The sequence below is a fragment of the Coloeus monedula genome, assembly GCF_965178545.1.
Source record: "Coloeus monedula genome assembly, chromosome: 3".
Lineage (NCBI taxonomy): Eukaryota > Metazoa > Chordata > Aves > Passeriformes > Corvidae > Coloeus > Coloeus monedula.
In genome coordinates this window covers 42,984,803-43,004,051 of record NC_138783.1, presented here as the reverse complement: position 1 = coordinate 43,004,051, position 19,249 = coordinate 42,984,803, and the positions used below count along the sequence as shown (strand labels likewise).

The following is a 19,249-nucleotide window of genomic DNA, read 5'->3' as shown; positions in this document are numbered from 1 at the left end:
TCAGAAAAGGATGGGATTGTAAAAATCCCATACAACAGAGATACTAAGTGTATAACTGAACTGTGATATAACACTTTTTTTAATATGAATTAACTATGATGTTTTAATGATCCAGATTCTGTCCTTTGCATTTGATGATTTATCCAACTCTTCCTCCACTATTACATTGCGTCATATTCAGAAGCCACTGCTTCCCAGCCTGATGCTTAGGCTCTGAGAGGGGAGGGCAAGGGATATTGCAGCACTGTTCTGCTACCAGCACTTACCAGCTTGTAAAACTTTAGATATTTTATCTTGCCTTGTTATATTGTGTGAAATAGTTAAATGTTATTACATACTTAGAATAAGGCAGTTAAAGTTGTAATAAAATTTCCTCAAATCTACTGATCAATAGTTCATTCCACAATTTCAACTATCATCTTTGTATTCAGTCACAATCTACTTTCTGCACAGTTCATTGTGTCATGCAATCATATGTCAAAACCTCATTTTTTCTCTGACATTGGCCTGTACTCATACATCACTGTCAACTCTAAAGCAAGAATTAAGTTTCCTTGTGGTTTTTTTTCCTCATTAACCCCTCACCTACTTTTATTTCTGAGGACTACACCCATCATCTCTCTGGCCATTTGCTCAGCCTGCATTTTGGAAGGCTTTTTTTTTCACTTAATTTTATATATTCATCCACAGTGCATGACCTAACTCATGGGGCTTTTATACTATGTATTTTTTAAATCAGCCTTTCTTTCCTAAGCTGTTGAAACTGGTGCTGTCCTGAACAATTTCACATTTTCTCTCACATTGAGAGCTGCAGACTTCATCACTGTTTGTGAAAATCCATAGAAAACACAGGTGCATTTTGTTAAGCCATCACTTTGAATATGTTCTTATTCTTGGTATGTTTTTCTTCAAAAACACCAAATAAATTCATTGTTCATATAAGAACTTCCATATTTTAGACCTATTTTAGACCAGCCCACAGTATTACGTGCCCCTGATTGTCTCCTTCCACATTAGTGTTCTCTTCTGTTTGCTAAATCTTTGTGTGTATCTTTTCTGTATTTTATTCACAGAGCCATGTTTGAAGTTAATATGAAAGAACGAGATGATGGCAATGTTACTATTAGTAACCTATCACCCAAGGCAGTGAAAGCTTTTCTTGATTATGCTTACACAGGAAAAACAGAGATAACCAATGATAATGTGGAAATGCTCTTCCAACTGTCATCATTTCTTCAAGTTTCACTCCTTTCCAAAGCTTGCAGTGACTTCCTAATAAAAAGTATTGATCTTGTGAATTGCTTACAGTTGCTTTCTCTATCAGAAAGTTATGGGTCCGTCCGCTTGTTTGATCATGCACTAGATTTTGTACAACACCACTTTTCATTGCTGCTCAGATCAAGTGATTTTTTGGAGATGAATTTTGAGATATTACAAAAATGTCTTGAGGCTGATGAACTAAATGTCCCTGAGGAAGAATCAGTGTTGAAAGCTGTCCTCCAGTGGACCAAACACAACTTAGAAACACGGCAGAAATACCTGCCTAATTTGATTAAAAAAGTGAGATTACACCAGTTACCTGAAAAAACTTTGCAGGACTTTCTGCATTCTGAAGAACACTTACTTAAGAGTGCTAATTGCTCAGTAATAATCAATGATGCAGTTAAAAGTGTGCAGAACTTTAGTGGATTGTTTCCAGATGCACGTCCTTCAACAACAGAAAAATACATATTTGTTCATAAAACTGATGAAGATGGAGAAAACAGACATACATTCTGCTACAACATCAAAACAGATAAATGGAAAGAACTACCACATACGCACATGATTGATCTGCCAGGGTCAAGTTTATCTAGCTATGGAGAAAAAATATTTATAACTGGAGGATGCAAGGGGAATTGTTATAGGACTGTCAGGCTTCATATTGCTGAACCGTTTCATGATGCCACTGACCAAACTTGGTGCTACTGTCCAGTCAGCAATGAATTCTCCATAGTGTCAGCTATGAAGAAACCACGGACAATGCACACGTCTGTTGTAACCTTAAACCAGCTCTTTGTAATAGGTGGAAAGACCAGAGGAGCTCAAGAAACTCGGAGTCTTTTGGATGTAGAATCCTATAATCCTCTTTCCAAAGACTGGAAATCTGTAAGCCAATTACCAAGAGGTATCTACTATCCAGAAGCAAGTGCATGCCAGAATATAATTTACGTCCTTGGCTCAGAAGTAGAGATTACTGATGCCTTTAATCCATCTCTTGACTGTTTCTTCAAGTATAATGCTATGACTGATCAGTGGTCTGAGCTTGTAGCAGAATTTGGGCAGTTTTTCCATGCAACTCTAATCAAAGCTGTTCCAGTGAACTGTACATTGTACATATGTGATCTCTCCACCTACAAGGTCTACAGTTTTTGCCCAGAAACCTGTGTTTGGAAAGGGGAAGGATCTTTTGAATGTGCTGGCTTTAATGCAGGGGCAGTTGGGACAGAAGACAAAATTTATATACTAGGTGGTGATTATGCTCCAGAAGAAATCACAGATGAAGTTCAAGTCTACCACAGTAGTAGGTCTGAGTGGGAAGAAGTTTCACCAATGCCAAGAGCCTTAACTGAGTTTTACTGTCAGGTCATTCAGTTTAATAAGTATAGGGACCCCTGGTCACCTGTACTGACAATTTGCTCTGGAGAATTTTGAAACTCCTGAGTCAAAAGAGTCTACGTAAATGCATACGTTTTAGAACACTTTTTAAGTATTAGTTTACAGATGGAGAAATACGTACCCATTTGTTTAAATTTTCAGTTTAAATTATATGCTGTAGGATTGCTTTTGGAAGAGTCCATTAAAATGTCATTCATGCTAGTCATTATACAGACAGTATTACTTAATTTTATATACTACTTTTCTCTGTAATGATCAGAATAATTTTCAAAATACTACTTCTCAAAAAAGAATATTCATGAGGAATTTGTTGTGTAACGTGCCATTATTTCTGTAATATTCACAGTTGTCCCAATAGACAAATTGCTAAATGAGAAAACTGACTGTGATACTGTTTTCCCTATGTAACTGAAGTTTAAAAGAAATTTTCATTAGTGTTATTTAGATTTTCTATGTTCATAAACCTGTAAGAGGAATTCATTGTCAGCTTTATCTTATCAGAATGACCTTAGCAAGGACAAGAGCCAAAGTGACCTTCACAGTATTAAAACCAGGTATCTAACTTGAAGAGACTGATAATTCCTGTCATCTTACTTTAGCTCTTCAGGTTTACCAGTTTTTCTCCATCCTTGTGCCTTAGTAGTAGCTTTATTTTCCGTTTCCATCCCGTTAACTGTGGCAAGGTAAACTTCAATAACATACTGCAGGGTAGGTAAGATTTCTACAGGATGGATGGTTCATGTGATATCTTTGCTTCAGTCATGTTGTTGACTAAAGAAAAAACACTTCAGGATGTTTTCTAACAGAAGTCTTCCATCTCTGAAGTCTTCAGTGCTACCTACTAAGCAGTCACTAGGCTGCTGATAGCAGCAAGCTGTAGAACCAGTTGTAGCTGTTGCTTCGGTTAACTATGGGAAAAGTTTGTATCTTGTCATTCATCAAATACAAAGTTACAAAACTGCACCCCCATATTAAAAGTCAATAGTAAATAGTATTTCTGAGGTGAGAAATCATCTCTTGTGGTTTAAATTAATTAAAACACTTTATCTTAAACTTCATGGTAATTTTAAATGTTAAAATAGTACACGGTAAACACTACACTATATATTGCTTGATAAACTTTAAGTAGTCAGCTGTTATAATGTTAAAATTGTAATGGACTTTTAGTGCTAATATTAATCTAGCCATACATTGTGAAGTAAATTTAATCTCATGCTTACAAAGTCAGTCCTCTTTCTGACAGGAGGACATGAAGTTAGCTAGGTCTCATCAGTTAATTTGTAATCTTCCACAGCCTGAGAATTTACTTTTTTACCAGGTATCCAGATAAGACACTGAGAGCCCTTATGTTCCATGTAAGTATTGTGAAAGCAGTAAGGTTGTCTTCTGCCAGACAGAATAATGGTTCTAAACATCTAAGCACACCTTTTCAAGCAGTTTAAAACATGAATAAAGTTTAGTGAGGCATCAGAGACATCTTTCATATGTCTCAAGACAACTGTGGTAAGTTCATTGTCACATCACTACTGCATGTACTTTTTGCAAAACCTAAGCTGAATATTAATGCTTAAAGCTTAATATTGCCTAGAATGTTCTTCTGTTTTAAACAGTCAGCAATGGAAAGTTCCAGTTCTGTGATTGACTCTGTAATTTGTTATCAGATACCTTTATAAATTTAGATAACATTGATCATAACAATTTTCCTAAGTATGTAAATGAAAATTATGCGCATTTGGAGAACATGTTAATCGAGCAGAACCCTTCCACTCAATCATTTCTGTGTATTAACATGTGTGTCAGTTCTGTAGAAGTAAGTAGCTTGTTACAGTATTTCAGGCAACTTCCACATTTATTTTGGTTTTTTTTCATTATAAGTCTCCAAATCATATTTTAAATAAATGTAGCTAGGTAACCTTTACAATCATGTTACAGAAATGCAAGTATTTTTATATTGGGACACAACTGCTTTTTGTTAGTGCAAAGCAAGTGTATTGAGTAGAGAGAGGAAGAATACTATTCCTGCTTACTGAAACAATAGGAAAAAACCAGACACATAGGAAAACAGTAGTTTTAGTTTTAATAAAGCTACTCAGGGTAGCATAGAGACTTCATTAACCATAATTATTGCAACTTGTCACATCATTGGAATACGAGGTGCAATTCACCTTTGCTTGTGTATTTGTGTTGTTTTTATACCTGAGTAATATGAGTATGCAATTTATGCATTGAGAAAAGTAACATATTATGCCCATAGTACATGGGTATAAATAGCTATGCAAATTGGAAGAGATTAGAGAATTGCAAGGTTTTTTAATTGCCACTGTCATGACCAGACTTCTGGATCACATAAACAGCAAGCGACTCATTCAGGTGATGCTCTTTCCCCTAAGTTTTTCCCCACAGCAGATCTTTTTGGCACTCTTCCACCCAGCTACTTGCTATAAGATTGGCATCTGACATTAGACAGAGCAGTGACATATGTGAGATATTCCTCAGTATAGACAGTGAAAACTGACTGAAGCTGAATTGGGAAAATAGTCATGCTTTAATATTCTACACTACGCTTGTGTAGGAACTAATGTCAGTTCCCAGTTTGACAAACCATTCATGGATTTCACAGGGAGTTGAGCTGTCTTACTCAGTGATCAGGAAATAATGTAGTAATGTCAGTTGCTTTCTAACGTTGCTTACAGAAGAGTTACTGTGAAATGGTACTGATTTTCTGCAGTTAGGCAGGTAAGCCTGTACTACAGCTCTCGCAGAAGGAAAAAGGTAATTTGCCACATTTCCACATACAAAGTGTTAAATCTGGTAGCAGAATTGAATGCAGAAGCAGCAGAAGTGTTAGAAAGTCATGGTTAAAAATAAGGCTTCATGATAGAAGTAAGGACCTATGTTCCAAACCCTGTGATTAATTGCTAAAGATGTAAGAAATCTCAGTGAACTACACAAAAGAATATGAATTACTTGCATGAATAACTGCTGTAGGTCTGGATCAAACAGATTTTTCAGTCTACACAGCAGTTATGCAATTTAAAAAAAAGGTCACAAAACTAATGCAAAGTGAGCTTTTTAATATCTTTTCTGACTTTTCAAAGCTCTTTGAATCAAAGCTTTATGAAAAAGTACCTTCGTCTAAAAATAGTCAGTAACTAGATTAACGATTACCTATGTTCTCACTGAAATAGTGATGTTTAAACATACAAAATGCATGTAAAATTATAATCTACTATTTGCACTTAAATGATGTAACCAAAACATTTCCAATAGTATTCTATTTTATGTCACAGAATACATTATAAGCATGACCAGTATAGTATACACGAAGATAATATATATTGTATGTGGGATTTTAATATCCAGTGATGATTATATTGGGTAATCTCAATTTTTAAAGAATGCTGTCAAAACATTATGGCACTTTGGTAATGTCATCATACTGGTTTAGTTGTTATAATAAATATCAATTATTCAGGTGTTTTATTGATTATGTTTGCACAGACCTGATTATTATTTAAGGACTAATTAATTTGTCTTCTATATTCTAAATATATTTGTAATAATTCAGTTTACTGCTGTTAAAAATTCATTATATTCACAAAATGGAGTAGATTTTTTGGGTCAGATTTATTTATGGTATTACTCTGTGAAGAAAATTGTTTACCTCCTCTGGTTAGTACTGGGTAGTAGGTAAGGTATAGGCTATAGAATGTGCTGACTGCAGTTCCTAATGTGGAGATTAATTTTAGATGTTTCTGTTTGTAGACCAACAGGAGGCAGCATAAGATCTATTTTAATTAAAACAGACTGAAAACAGGGATGTATTTGAGAATATTTATAGTTGAACATTATGCTCAATTTACTTTTTCCCTTCTAACACCCAATAAAGCATAGAGAACAGTAACATTTTGCTGCTGCCTGGGCTCTGCTGATATGTGGAAAGTACGATATTACACGTTTGCCGAGATGTTCATTCTTTTGTGAAATAAAGCACTAAGCAACTGAAACCTTGTTGGGTCTCTTTTTTTTTTTTTTTTTTTCCAGTGAGGTTCAAACTGCAGAGAATCTACAGTGTTTCTAATGCAGGTAATCTCTTTTTGGTTTTTGTTTTTTTTCTAATTGGAGAACATTTTGAATGCTATAACCAAGAAAGCAACTAGCATGGATGAAAACTGCAGTGAGGGGGGTTTAGACTTACCCTTGGACCTTGTATTTGTATATCCTTTGCCTACTGAGTTACTGTTCCCATGCTAATTTTGTCTGCTGAGAAGTTCCTAAGTTTACCATTGTAAGGTACTCATTTAAATTGGTATCTTTTTTAGTTAGATGAGATAGATATACAGGTTTTTTAACAGTTTAAGTATTGCAAATGATTTGGTGTTCATTTTTATTGAAATGGACCTTCCATACTAGTAGAAGTAGCTTTAAATAAAAGGAGATAAAAGCTACTTAGTCTAAAATTAGCATGCCAAGGCATGAAGAAATGACATCAATATGAAGTGACGGAGCCCAGTGTTGTCTTGTATTCTTCCAAAACTTAAAATTCTGTAACTCCAAGAGTCCTCTGTAGATAAATTAGAGTTAAAGCAATACAGATTAACCTTCCAGCACTCCAAGGCCTTTGCCCCAAAAGCCTTTCAGCTAGCAAAATCCTTTTGGAGACATGTACAAAGCATTCTAACAGCATTCACAATATTAAAAGCTTATATGGAACAATGAAGGGATTCACAGACCAAATCTGAGAGCCCAAGTTGCATAACCCTGTGCACAATCAGAAGGAAATTGTATATGTATGTTCTACAGATCCAAGGAATTCTCCATGGACTTGGAACAGTTTGCATCTGAAGTAGAGCATATGGTAGGGATTTTCTTACTGTCATCAAAAGCAAGGAAGAAAGAATCTGATTTAACGATTAAAATACACAGAAATTACACATAAATTCAAGACAGCTCACATAAATGAAGGAGATCCACGGATTTTTGTTGGAGGAAGCTGGTATACACCAGGATTTTTCACCAGTGATCAGTAGCCTCCATAAAAGTGGAGTAACTATTTTGGGAGAAAGTAGAGCTATTTAGGTTTATGTGCATGGCTACTCTAGGAAACCATATGCTTCCTAGTTGAAGTTATTCTAATGGATACTAATCATATTTGGTCTGTTTCTCCTTCACAATAAAATAAGGATATTCAATGAGGTATAATTAGGACTAATTATTTTTGCAGACTGGAAGAGGTTCAGACTGTTAATGACTTCCACTTTCCATCATTTGTCCACCTACTTGCACCTGAATCTAATTTGAGCTAGCTCACAAGACCTTTAGGGTGCACTTGAGCACTGTTAAAATACTGGTAATAATGTAAAAGGAAGTCAAGTTCGTGCATGGGTCTCAGTAAGAAATATCCCTGTATTATATATGCCATCAGAGTGGCATGGTGTTGCCACGCTACTCCTTACCATTTTTTTTTAACATGATTTTCAGTACACAATGAGCAAGTATGGCAGCAGAACTCTCACTACCTGTAAGCAAACTGGTAAATTAATAGTTGGCTGCAATTGGAAAATACCATTTTAGGGAGATTTGTAGTTTCATCACCGTTACGCTTATTGAAAGCTGTATCAATCAAGTACCTACCTGTCCAGTGAAAGAACTTGGAATGAAAGGACTGAGCAAGTAATTGTTAACGAATATGCAAAGTAACGAATGCACAGATCAGGTTAGGCAGAATAGAAGTACGTAACTTCGGAAAAGTAGGGTTACACCATCAAGGCAGCAGGAGATAACACAGAGGGCAAGGACCAGACACAGCTTGTGTCGTAGGGGGGACGAGGAGCCCCAAACCCGAAAGCTCCAGGAAAGGGTTTTGTGTGTGTATTCACCCACATCAACAGCGTGGTGGCTCACACATGCAGTATTTCCCGAAAAATGCCTTCATTTCTTAATTACAGTGTCTGATAAACGTCATTTCTCCATTTTAATGACAAACCGCGCCAGTTCGGGAGGAACACCCGGTTGCCGCGCGCTCGCTCTGGGCAGCAGCATCATAAACCCGCCGGCCACACCGGTGCCTTACGCACGGTTATCCCGCACGGTTATCCCGCACGGTTATCCCGCACGCTCCAGCTGACCCAACTTCTCCCGCCCTCCCAGGCCGCCGCCAAGAAGCGCCGAGCCCCTCCCCGTGCCGCGCCCTTCGGCGGAGCGGCAGCAGCAAACGCACCCCACCCCACCCACCCGACCCCGCGGAGGGTCCCTCGGTGAGGGGGGCGGGCCACGGCAGCGCGCAGCCAGTCACCGGCAGGCCTGGGGCAGACAGGCGGCGGCTGCAGCCAATGGCTGCCCGGCATCTGCGCGGCGCGGCCCCGCCGGCGGAGGAGCGATGGGGATTCCGCCCGCCTGGCGCGGCAGGGCGGGGCGGGGGAAGCGGCGGACACGGACCACCAATAGGCGTGCGGAGAAGAATGATAGGCAGGCGGCTCGCCCAATGGGAGGACGGTAGCCGTTAAAGGACCGGCGGCCCGGAGGGGAGCGCTGGGCGCAGGTGAGTCGCGCGCGCGGCCCCCGGGGACCGGGTGGGGCGGGCAGCGAGAGCGGCCCGGGGATGGGGCGGGCGCTCCCCCCGCGGCGTGTGGGCAGCCCCCGGTACCCTTGCGGGGGTAGGGCGGTTGGGCTCCGCCGCCCTCGGCCCTTGGGGGTGATGAGGCGATTGCCCACCGTCTTTTCTCCCCACGGGCAAGGTCCCGTTCCTCCTTTTCCCGGGAGAGTCGCAGAGCCCCGCCGGCCGGAGAGGCCCTGGCTTGCGGTAGGGCCCATGGGCCCATCCGCTCCCCGGGACTCGGGGGCTGTGCTGGCCGGGGCAGCCGGCCGTGCCCTCGCCTCCCTTTGTTGCCGCCTTGCTTTCCTGCAGCGCTCCGGGTGGGACCGAGCTGGCCCCGGACCCGCGGCTGTGCCCGCCCTCACGCCTCCGAAGCGCGCTTCCCGCGCAGGGATGAGGTTTTCTCTTCCCCTTCGTGGCCGTGGCTGGTTCAGGGGAAGGGGAACTTAGGCCTGAGAAGTCTGTGCTTTCAATAGCCTGAATCCCCAACTGCTTCCCATCTTCTGTGCTTTCTCCCTGCTTCGCTGAATTATCCTTTTAGGTGTTGTTGGTTCCCTTCTGTGCCTGCTTTTTCGTTTGAGTAAACCGCGGGCTTCTTGCACGGCTGCGTTGGGTGATGTGTTGTGCAGCACCCAGATTCTCTTATACTAAAGCCTTTGTAGAAGAGCGTAAGTAGCTCCAAGCTAATGTAGCCATCTGTTAGGAATCACACGCAAAGTTTTCTAGAAAGCCTTAGGCAAAGATACTCAGACTCTCTGATTTTCTTTTAAAAAAAACTTAAGAGACAACAGGTCCTCGTAATTTGAATGTTTTTTTAATTCAAGCATAAGCCCTGTAAGCTTATTTTAAAAAATCATCAAGACTTCATCTTTTTTAAAAAGTCTTTTTTGTGAAGGATTATTCTAGTGTGATGCTAGCAACAGTCGTCCAGTCCTGGTGAATGTATGGATCTTTTTGTTTGCTTCATTGCTTGTTTGGTGGATTTGTTAATTTTTCTGTTTTTTTGGTCCAACACGTGGTCAGACAATAAGGTATGAACAAAGGAGACAGAAAAGACAGAGGCAGAATGAAGATGCTTCCGTCTTTAACTGTGCCTAAGGTATTCAGTGTATGTATATTCTATCTGTTGATGGAGTTTCCAGCTTTGTTTTACAGTACTTGTTTCTTTTCAACCCGAACAGTTTGTGTTTCTTTGGTACAGTGATGAGAGCCTTCTTGATCACAGTTTGCTTTTGGCCTGACAGGCCCAGACTCAAAGCTCTATGTAGCCATCTTTTCTGGAAGACCCTTGAAGTCTTTATGATGTCATCAGAGTTGGGGTTTTTTTTTAGCCAGCACTTCACATTTCTACCCAAACCGTTAAAGTACGCATTTTGCATTGCGGTTCACCCTCAGCTTCTTGTGCACCTCCTCACTGGCTGAGCATGAGAAACTGAAAAGTCCTGGGCTTAAAATGAGCACAGCTTAACCAGAACCAACACATTGGTGTGTTGCCAACATTATTGTCACACTAATCCAAAACACAGTGTTGTCCCAGCTACTAGGACGTGCTTTAACGCTCTCCCAGCTGCTGAGATTTGGGATGTTATTTTTTTTTTCCTGTGGCTATCTAGAATGTGTACAAATCCTAGCTTATTTACATTCCTGTCTCTTAGGTACCTTGAGTATGTAACAGCTCATTTTTCCTCATTGAAGAGTAATATCCTGAGACCCATCTGGCGATGGCAAAGAACTGAATATCCCAAATCTCAGCTTTTATTAGATAATAATGTTTTTTAGTTAATATATCAGAAAGGTACACAGAGCTATCTCTGGGAGTAAATATACTGTTAAGACAATTCACTAACCCCATTTATAATAATTAGGAAGGAATTGTCCTTAACCAGGCAGTGTGCTTTCAAAAAGGAAAGAGTTAAAGCGGCAGGATGTCCTTACCAATTGGAAGTTAGTAGTCATGAGTTCTAAAATATATAGGTCTTGCTGATGTTTCACTGGGAAATCCAGGGGCTTGTATCAGATGTGTTCTAGAGAATGCCTCTAATGAATGACAGTTGTTTGAACTAGTAGTTGTTTTATGACACTCAACGGGATTGCTCCAGTTCTTTTATTTATGATTATGATAAGTTAGAAGAGCCTTGAAAATGTCCACCTTTCATATTAATTTACCTTTTTTTTTAATGGAAATGGTGTCTTATTTAGAATGTGTCTCAGAAATTTCAGTCCCCTAAACATTTCATGTTTTTGAGGTAATGATATAACAATTTCAGCTCTTTTGGAAGTAATTTAGGATTCAAACTGAAATGTGTGTGTCAAATTTCAGTCTTAAGGAAGTCCCAACTGGCAAAACTCTGAAGAGCTGAAGGAAAATAACTGTACTTTTGTAATGGAAGTACAAAATCAACCTTAGCAGTTCATGACATGGATAATTAATGGTTTTATAATTCATAGGAGATTAGAGGAACTATCTGTGACTACTTTATATTCAAAGTTTAACAAAATGGTTTTCCTTTATCAAATAAACAGTTCAAAATACACATTCCTTAAATGATGACTTAGGAGTCAAGTTGTTACATGAAAATATATGGTGTATACCTTGGAGATTTATCTTGTTTGCTCTTTTTCTCTTAGGAAGCCTGACAAATAGAAAAATACTACAAAGTGAAGAGAAAATTTACTTCACAAGAACTGAGCTCTGCTTTCATTTGCTTTTAAATTTATTTCTATTAGTAGCTGATTAGTGTCAGATCATCTCAGTGATCTGGTGTGGTGAAATTATTAGGTTAAGCCTGGAAAAAATGAAACAGTTAAAAAGAAAAAGAAAAAGCAATTTTAGTGTTCAGGAAACTCAAACTCTCCTTAAGGAAATCAGAAAAAGGAGAGAAGTACTCTTTTCGAAGCAACTTAATACAACAATTAATGAGATGAAACGGAAAGCTTGGGAGGAAATAGCAGAGTGTGTCAATGCTGTAGGTGAAGGAGAGCAAAGAACAGGGACAGAAGTGAAAAGGCGATACCTTGACTGGAGAGCACTCATGAAGAGAAAACGTCTGAATGCAAACATCAAAGTGGTAGGTGCTGGGTTTCACCTTCCTTCATCCAATTTAGATGACTCTCTCAATGAAGACATGGATGAGAAAATGGGATTTGCAATTGAATCTAGTTTTGAATGGCAGAATATCACTGACTTCAGAGAAGCCGGTGGATCTTTAACAGAAATCAAAGTAGAAGAGGAAGAGGAGGATCCGCAGAATTTCGAAGTGAGTGACTGACATGCATGAGCTATGTGCAATATGGCCTTTGCTTCATTTCAGCATAAGGCTTTTTACTGTGTTTCTTCATAGCATCTGTTTCTTCTTTTTTGTGAATGTGTGAATTAAACTGTAGAAGTAAATATTATTCAGAGACATGGTATTCAAATCTAGCAACTTGCAGTTGTATGCAAGGTCTTGGATGTCGATTATTGATTTGATATCCCTAAACTTTGAGTATGTCTTTGCATATGTATTTTCCATTTGAATGTGCCACACATAAGAATTAGTTGAGTCAATGCAATGAAAATACCCTGTTGAAGGAAACTGTTCATTTTAATATTCAGGCTGCCTCAATGGATGAATGGAGAAGGGCTCATCTTTAACAAATGAAAGTATATGTTACCTGCAGGTACAGAGAGAAATGAAATACAGAAAGAACTATGATACTGTTTCCATTTCTTAAAATGAACCTACAGGAGATGGAAACATTGCTTGAATTAGTCAGTCAGCCATTCCTCTCTGTCAGAATTTTAGTGAGTTTGACAAGCGGTAGTGGATTCTGTAGACAGGTTGATACTCCTAGTAGTACAGTGGCTGTCCTGGGAAAGGCAACCAGCTGGAGTGCAGTGAAATGTTGGAATACTTTTGCTGTTCCTCTTCAAATACATAGGTCCCCTTTCAAAAAGGGGTACCCAAACAATTTTGCTTGGGGTATTTTTATTGCTTTGGGTTTTTGCGGGAGAGGTTTTTTGTTGGGTTTTTTTTTGAGTGGGAGGAGTAGGGAAGCAACTCCTGTCTTAACTCTGTTGATATGTGTGCTGGGAAAAAATCTGTAAGCTGTTAAATGGTAGTGAGAACTACTGTCAGTGCTGAGGAACAGTGTGTGTCTTCTCTAATGCTAGAGGACTGGCACTGTTTCTCCTAGTCCAAAGGTTTTTCTGAGCACTCACTTTCCTCAGTTTGCCTTTCTCTTGCAGCATACATACTGGGAGACCATTTATCTCTTGTGTACTATGGATTTGTAGCACATAAGGGCTATGATTCTACACAAAATGTTACAGTCTGCTGAGAGCAGTGGTCCTAACCACCTCATCATCTGTGTCACAAATAGCTTTACAGCAAATGTGATAATACAAAATGGTTAAACCAGTCCTGCTTATTGATCCACTTAATAGAGTTGGAAGGGTTAGGAGCTTGTGAAAAATGTCAGTATTAAATGTTTTTTAGGAATGGAATACCCCAAGTTAGTGAAGGTTAGGTTAGCTTACATAACACATAGCCGATGGATCCATCTGCTCTGATAAATAATTAGTCACAACAAATGCCTAGTGGCTTACATAAATGTCACTCAGCTCTATGAAAGGTAGGAACAACATATGGTCTTCTAGATGCAATTTTCTATCAGTTGTTCTGAATGATCTGTAATAACAACTGTTCAGTATTTTCTGTATGTTCTTGCATGTTCGCTGACAAGATTTTCCGTTTTTCGTTACCAGATATTAACTTGCAGATAAAGCCTGTTTCTCTTCCTGTGTAATGATAGAAAAATCTTCTCACCTAGCATGGTTATTTCACAACATACAAGCTAAACACTTCTGAATAGTTCTAAAGATGAAAAAATGCAGTATGTTCTTTCCAGTCAAGTTGTGTGTAACAAATTTATTCTGACATAAAGACTGGAATGTAATTCTTGTCTGTCACATTCCTCTCTCCAGTTTCCTATTGAGGAAGAAGAAGAAATACTGTCATCAGTTCTGCCAGATTCGAAAAAGGAAAATGACCTACCAGACTTCCCCCACATTGAAGAGTTTGGAAATTTGAGCTCTGCTCAAGCTAGGCTAGCGTATGAAGATTCTCACTTACTTATAAATCTGGAGAAGCAAAAGGTGGAGCTGGAGAAACAGCGACTGGACATCGAAGCCGAAAGGCTGCAAGTGGAGAAGGAGCGCCTGCAGATTGAGAAGGAGCGGTTGCGGCACGTTGACTTGGAGCGTGAGAGGCTTCAGATTGAGAAGGAGCGACTTCAGATTGAGTGGGAGAAACTCAGGCTAGAGACTCTGCATGCTGAAAAACCTGCCCTGGAAAATGACCTCCCCCAAACAGAAAAACCCATCATGCAGCCTCTGGATCTAGAAACTGAAAAGTTAAAACTTGAAAAGGAACGTTTGCAGCTAGAGAAAGAGAGGCTGCAGTTCCTCAAGTTTGAGTCAGAGAAGCTGCAGATTGAGAAGGAACGCTTGCAAGTGGAGAAGGAGCGCCTTCGAATTCAGAGAGAGGGTCACTTGCAGTGAACGTCTCAGCTAAGGTGTCAACATTAGTGTTTTGATGTTTCTAAATTAGAAGTAGTTTGTTTCTTAATACTGAAACTCTCCTAGAGGCTTAACATTCTTCTGTTCAGAGTTGAATGTTGATGTTAAACTGCAAAAAAAATGGTGCTCAATATGTCAGTGTGCCTACATAAATGAGCTTATGTGTGAAATTGCTTTTCAGTGTATCAGAACTTAAGTGTTATGTTCTCTTGTCTTCAGTATTGTGCTGTATTAGTTCGGTGTCCTCCTCATAGAGGCCTTGAGAAGGATCAAGGCTGAACCTTGTATTTTTTTTTGTCACTGTACTAACAGTAAGGAAGGATCAAGATAAATCAGCATTTGTTGTGAGGACATGGTGCTGATGATAGCCTGTATGATAAAGAAGTATAATTTAGGCAGAACATGGGAATACAGAGTCATTATGAGATTGATTCATTACATTTTATTTCCCCCATTTTTTTCCTCCACCCCCACAATTGGGAAAAAGAGTTGAAGAGTTATCTAGAAGTTAAAGTACAAGTTAAATTTGTTGCAGTTGTGTTTACTGTTGTTCCATGGCTTGAACTGAATGGGAGTGCAGAAAATAGGTTTGTTTTTTCTGTTGTTTATTTTTTTTTTTTTTGCATGATGTATTCATATTAGGTGAAGTTGCACATCAGCCATACCTACTATAAAGCTGGACTTGGTTTCACCAGGTTGTTAAAAATGCTGTATGGAGTAGAGCACCTGGGTTAGTGTAGCACAGGGATTTACTGATTGATCAGGCATGCTGTCTAATGAGTCTGTGATGATCCCCTGAAGGAAATTGCTAGACTTTCTTTGTTCCTTGAAAGGCAGTAGCTGGTGATGGGAGTCTCAGGAATGGAGACATGGAGACTGAGCACAGCCTAAGGAGAGCTGAGCTTGAACACTTACACACTCATTGGTGGTTCTGCCTGGCCAGCACCAAGGCCATGTCTGCAAGGCAGCCAGAAGATGCTTCTGTGGCTCTCTATGTAATATATTTTAATTAGATGAACAGAAATGGTCAGTGCTGAAGGCTGTAAGTATTTTTCATAAGCAATGTATTCATATAACAAAAAAAAAACAACCAAGGAAGGAAACTTTCTACTATTTCATGTGTTTAAATCCCAACTGAGCCAGACTTCACCTTTCTCATCTTTCTGCAAGTAACTATCTTGTTAACTCCATTGGAAGTTTAGGACTGTGAGAATACTAAGTCTAAACGTAGGTTGAGTGACTTAGGCGAATTCTTGTGCAAGTAAATATATTTATACCACTACAGGTTTACTTTTATTCTGCAAAGATTATTTTTTTATTACTGAAACAAGTGTGCTTCTACAGTGGAAATAAATTTGACTACTACACTCCAAATGGCTCTTGAGGCTTTCTTCACAGAGAAACAAGGCTACATCTGAAGAGAAACCTGGGTACTGAACACTGCAGCACCCCAAAGTTGCTGAAGCCTGTATTCCTTGTGTAGTTAGTCAGAAAGATGGGGCACTTCAGAGTCTGACTTCAGTCAGCTGGGACTTACTTGAGAGAGGAAAAAGGAGGGAGACACCAACCAGTTAGATAGAAATGCCCTGGGGAAAATTTCGGAGTTTTTTCTTCCTGAATGTGGTGGGTTGACCTCAATAGGATGCCAGGTGCCCACCAAAATTACTCTATCACTCCTCAGCTGGACAGGGGAAAGAAAATACAACTAAAGGCTCATGAGTGAAGATTAGAGCAGGGAGAAATCACTCAGCAATTACAGTCATGGGCGAAACTGGCTCCGCTTGGGGATATTAGTTTACTACCGATCAGTTAAGAGTAAAAGAGTGAAATAAAACCAAATCTTTAACCACCTTTCCCACAGCATTCCCTTCTTCCCAGCCTTAACTTCACTCCTGATTTTCTCTACCTCTCTCTGCAAGTGATATAGGAGGGAATGGGGACTGCCATCACTTCATCACACACTGTCTCTTCTTCCTGAAGGGAAGGACTCCTTGCACTCTTCCCCTGCTCCTGCATGGGGCCTTTCCCACGGGAGACAGTCCTCCATGAATTTTTGTAATAGGAATCCTTCCCATAGACAGCAGTTATTCATGAAGTGCTCCAGTGTGGCTCCCACAGGGTGCATTCCTTCTGGAACAGGCTGCTCCAATGTGGCTCCCCTGTGGGGTCTCAAGTCCTGCCAGAAAACCTGCTCCAGTGTGAGCGCCTCTCTGCACAGCTCCTGCAGGAGCCTGCTCCAGTGCAGGCTTCCCCTGGGGTCACAGCCTCCTTCAGATGCTTCCACATGCTCCAGTGTGGGCTCCTCCACGGGCTGCAGGTGGATCTGCTCCCCCATGGGCTTGAGGGGCACATCTGCATTGCCATGATCTGCACCATGGGCTGCAGGGGAGCTTCAGCTCTGGCACCTGGAGCACCTCCTGCCCCTCCTTCTGCACTGACCTTGGTGCCTGGGGCTTTTTTTTCTTGGATGTTGTCATTCCACTCTGGCTGCATTTGCTTCTGTGTGTTTTTCCCTTGTTAAATACATTATCCCAGTGTTGCTAGCACCATCACTGATAGACTTGGCCTTGGCCAGGGGCGGGTCCATCTTGGAGCTCCCAGGGGTTGGTTGTGTCCGACATGAGGGGCATCTTCTGGCAGCTTCTCTTGGAAACCACTCCTGTAACCCCTCCTGCTACCAAGACATTACCTCACAAATCCAATATGCCAAAATAAAGGGACAAATGATATGTATCAAGCAAATTGATATTAATAGTAACTTACTATAATTTGGAGAAAATACTTACCTTTTCCTTTTAAAACATGGAAGAGGCAAAATTCATGGAATTAGTCAGGACTGTCTAGTGTGCAGAACATTGACTGAGATAGTGGGATAGCATGGATTTTATGATTGCTGTACCCTGAGGTGACCAAGTTTCTAGATGACTATTCTGACTGCCAAACAGGGTCAGAGTAGGAACAAGGGGCAACACAGCCAGCTCTGCAAGAGGTAGTGACCAAAAGGACCAAACCAGGACAGAGAAAAATTTCCTACAGTCTTATCTGGAAGATGTGGCTGGCCAGGAAGGAGCAGATGTGGACTCTGGCTCCTGTTTCAACGGGTGGTTGAGCTGCTGCTTGATACCAGCACCTCTGTCTTCATGTTCTACTCCATTTATCCGTTAGGATAATGATTTGTATTTTGCATTGAACATCTTTGGAATTGTACCCCAAAAGCATTAAAGGTTTTAGGGAAAAATGAATAGATAAATCTGAACCATTTCTGAATTCTCAGTTGTTTCAGAAATTTGAACACTTCTTCAAATGTTAATAGAGCTGTATGTAAGCAATTATGTTTTCTAAAAACTATTCAGCCTCCTAGGGAAATGATGCCTCTTTTGGTTATAGAAAACGTCTTGGAAAATACTGAATGATGAAATTAAGTATTGTGATAAATCACTGAAAATACAGTTTCAACATAAAATTTAGAGAAAATTACAGAGTTTAATACATCAATTTTATAGCTTGCTTTTTTCATAATGAAAATGCAGTCATTTTGTGGTAATTTGAATTTAAATGTCATATATTTAAATACTAACCTGCACTCTTTTAAGCTTTAATTGCTTGATTTACCAACCTGGGATCCTGATAGTGAAGCCTAAGGGCAAGATTTTGACCTCCGTAAATGTCACCCATATTAGAACATACACACAAACTCGGTGTTCTACCACCATCAGTCATGGTGTAAAGGTAAATGCAGCCCCAAGAAACAACCCAGGATGAACAGCAGCCACAGTCCCAACAGGACACAGCTGACAAAGCACAGTAGGATTCAAAGACAACTTTCTCTCCTTGAGTCAGTGGTCTTGTGTTATTTCTAGGACATTTTGAGCAACTTTCGCTGTGCATAAAGAGATGCTGCAAACAATGTGTACGCAAGGTATAAAATATTAATTTATTAAGACAAACAAGAGATGGTTAGGATTTCCTAAGCATTTGTATCCTCATCACCTCAAGGTGTGTTTACTAGCCAGGGAATTGTCAGCCAGGAGAGGAAGACTTTCTAAAATCCCCCTTGCAAGTGGGAGCAGAAGTCTGTAGTTGATATTTCTTCACCTTTTCACAGAACTGTTCATGCAGTTGCCACAAAAGAGCATCAGTGATGAGTATCCTCTCAGGCTCATTCACCCCCAAAAGCTCCCTGCAGGAAGGCACAGAGTGCTCCAAGGAGATGGAGTCAGACCTAGGGCTGATATTTTACAAACACAAAAATACCCTCAAAAATCCTACTCTCTGTCAGTCAGTAGCCTTGACAGAAGTGATAGGTGGGAGAAGAGGGAGGAGGAAAGACTAATTTTTCTCTGTTGTTGCTGAAATTAATTGGTGAATTTGAGTCAGATGGTGTCAGAAAATGTCACCACATGCAGTAGTATTTACCTTTTTTCTTTTTCCTTTTT

General features: G+C 40.0%; 2 protein-coding genes across 2 annotated transcripts; both read left to right on the top strand.

Annotated features, from left to right (window-relative positions):
• Positions 1-1,073: 1,073 nt before the first annotated feature.
• Positions 1,074-2,694, top strand: KBTBD3 (kelch repeat and BTB domain containing 3; the record flags this gene model as incomplete). The annotated part of the gene is made up of 1 exon (XM_082279228.1): positions 1,074-2,694. Exon 1 carries the CDS (start codon positions 1,078-1,080, stop codon positions 2,692-2,694), a length of 1,617 nt encoding a protein of 538 aa, XP_082135354.1. The 5' UTR covers positions 1,074-1,077.
• Positions 2,695-12,048: 9,354 nt separating this feature from the next.
• On the top strand, positions 12,049-15,253 carry MSANTD4 (Myb/SANT DNA binding domain containing 4 with coiled-coils; the record flags this gene model as incomplete). The annotated part of the gene is made up of 2 exons (XM_082278547.1): positions 12,049-12,510; positions 14,220-15,253. The coding sequence occupies 2 exons, from the start codon at positions 12,049-12,051 to the stop codon at positions 14,793-14,795; spliced, it is 1,038 nt and encodes a 345-aa protein (XP_082134673.1). The 3' UTR covers positions 14,796-15,253.
• Positions 15,254-19,249: the final 3,996 nt, after the last annotated feature.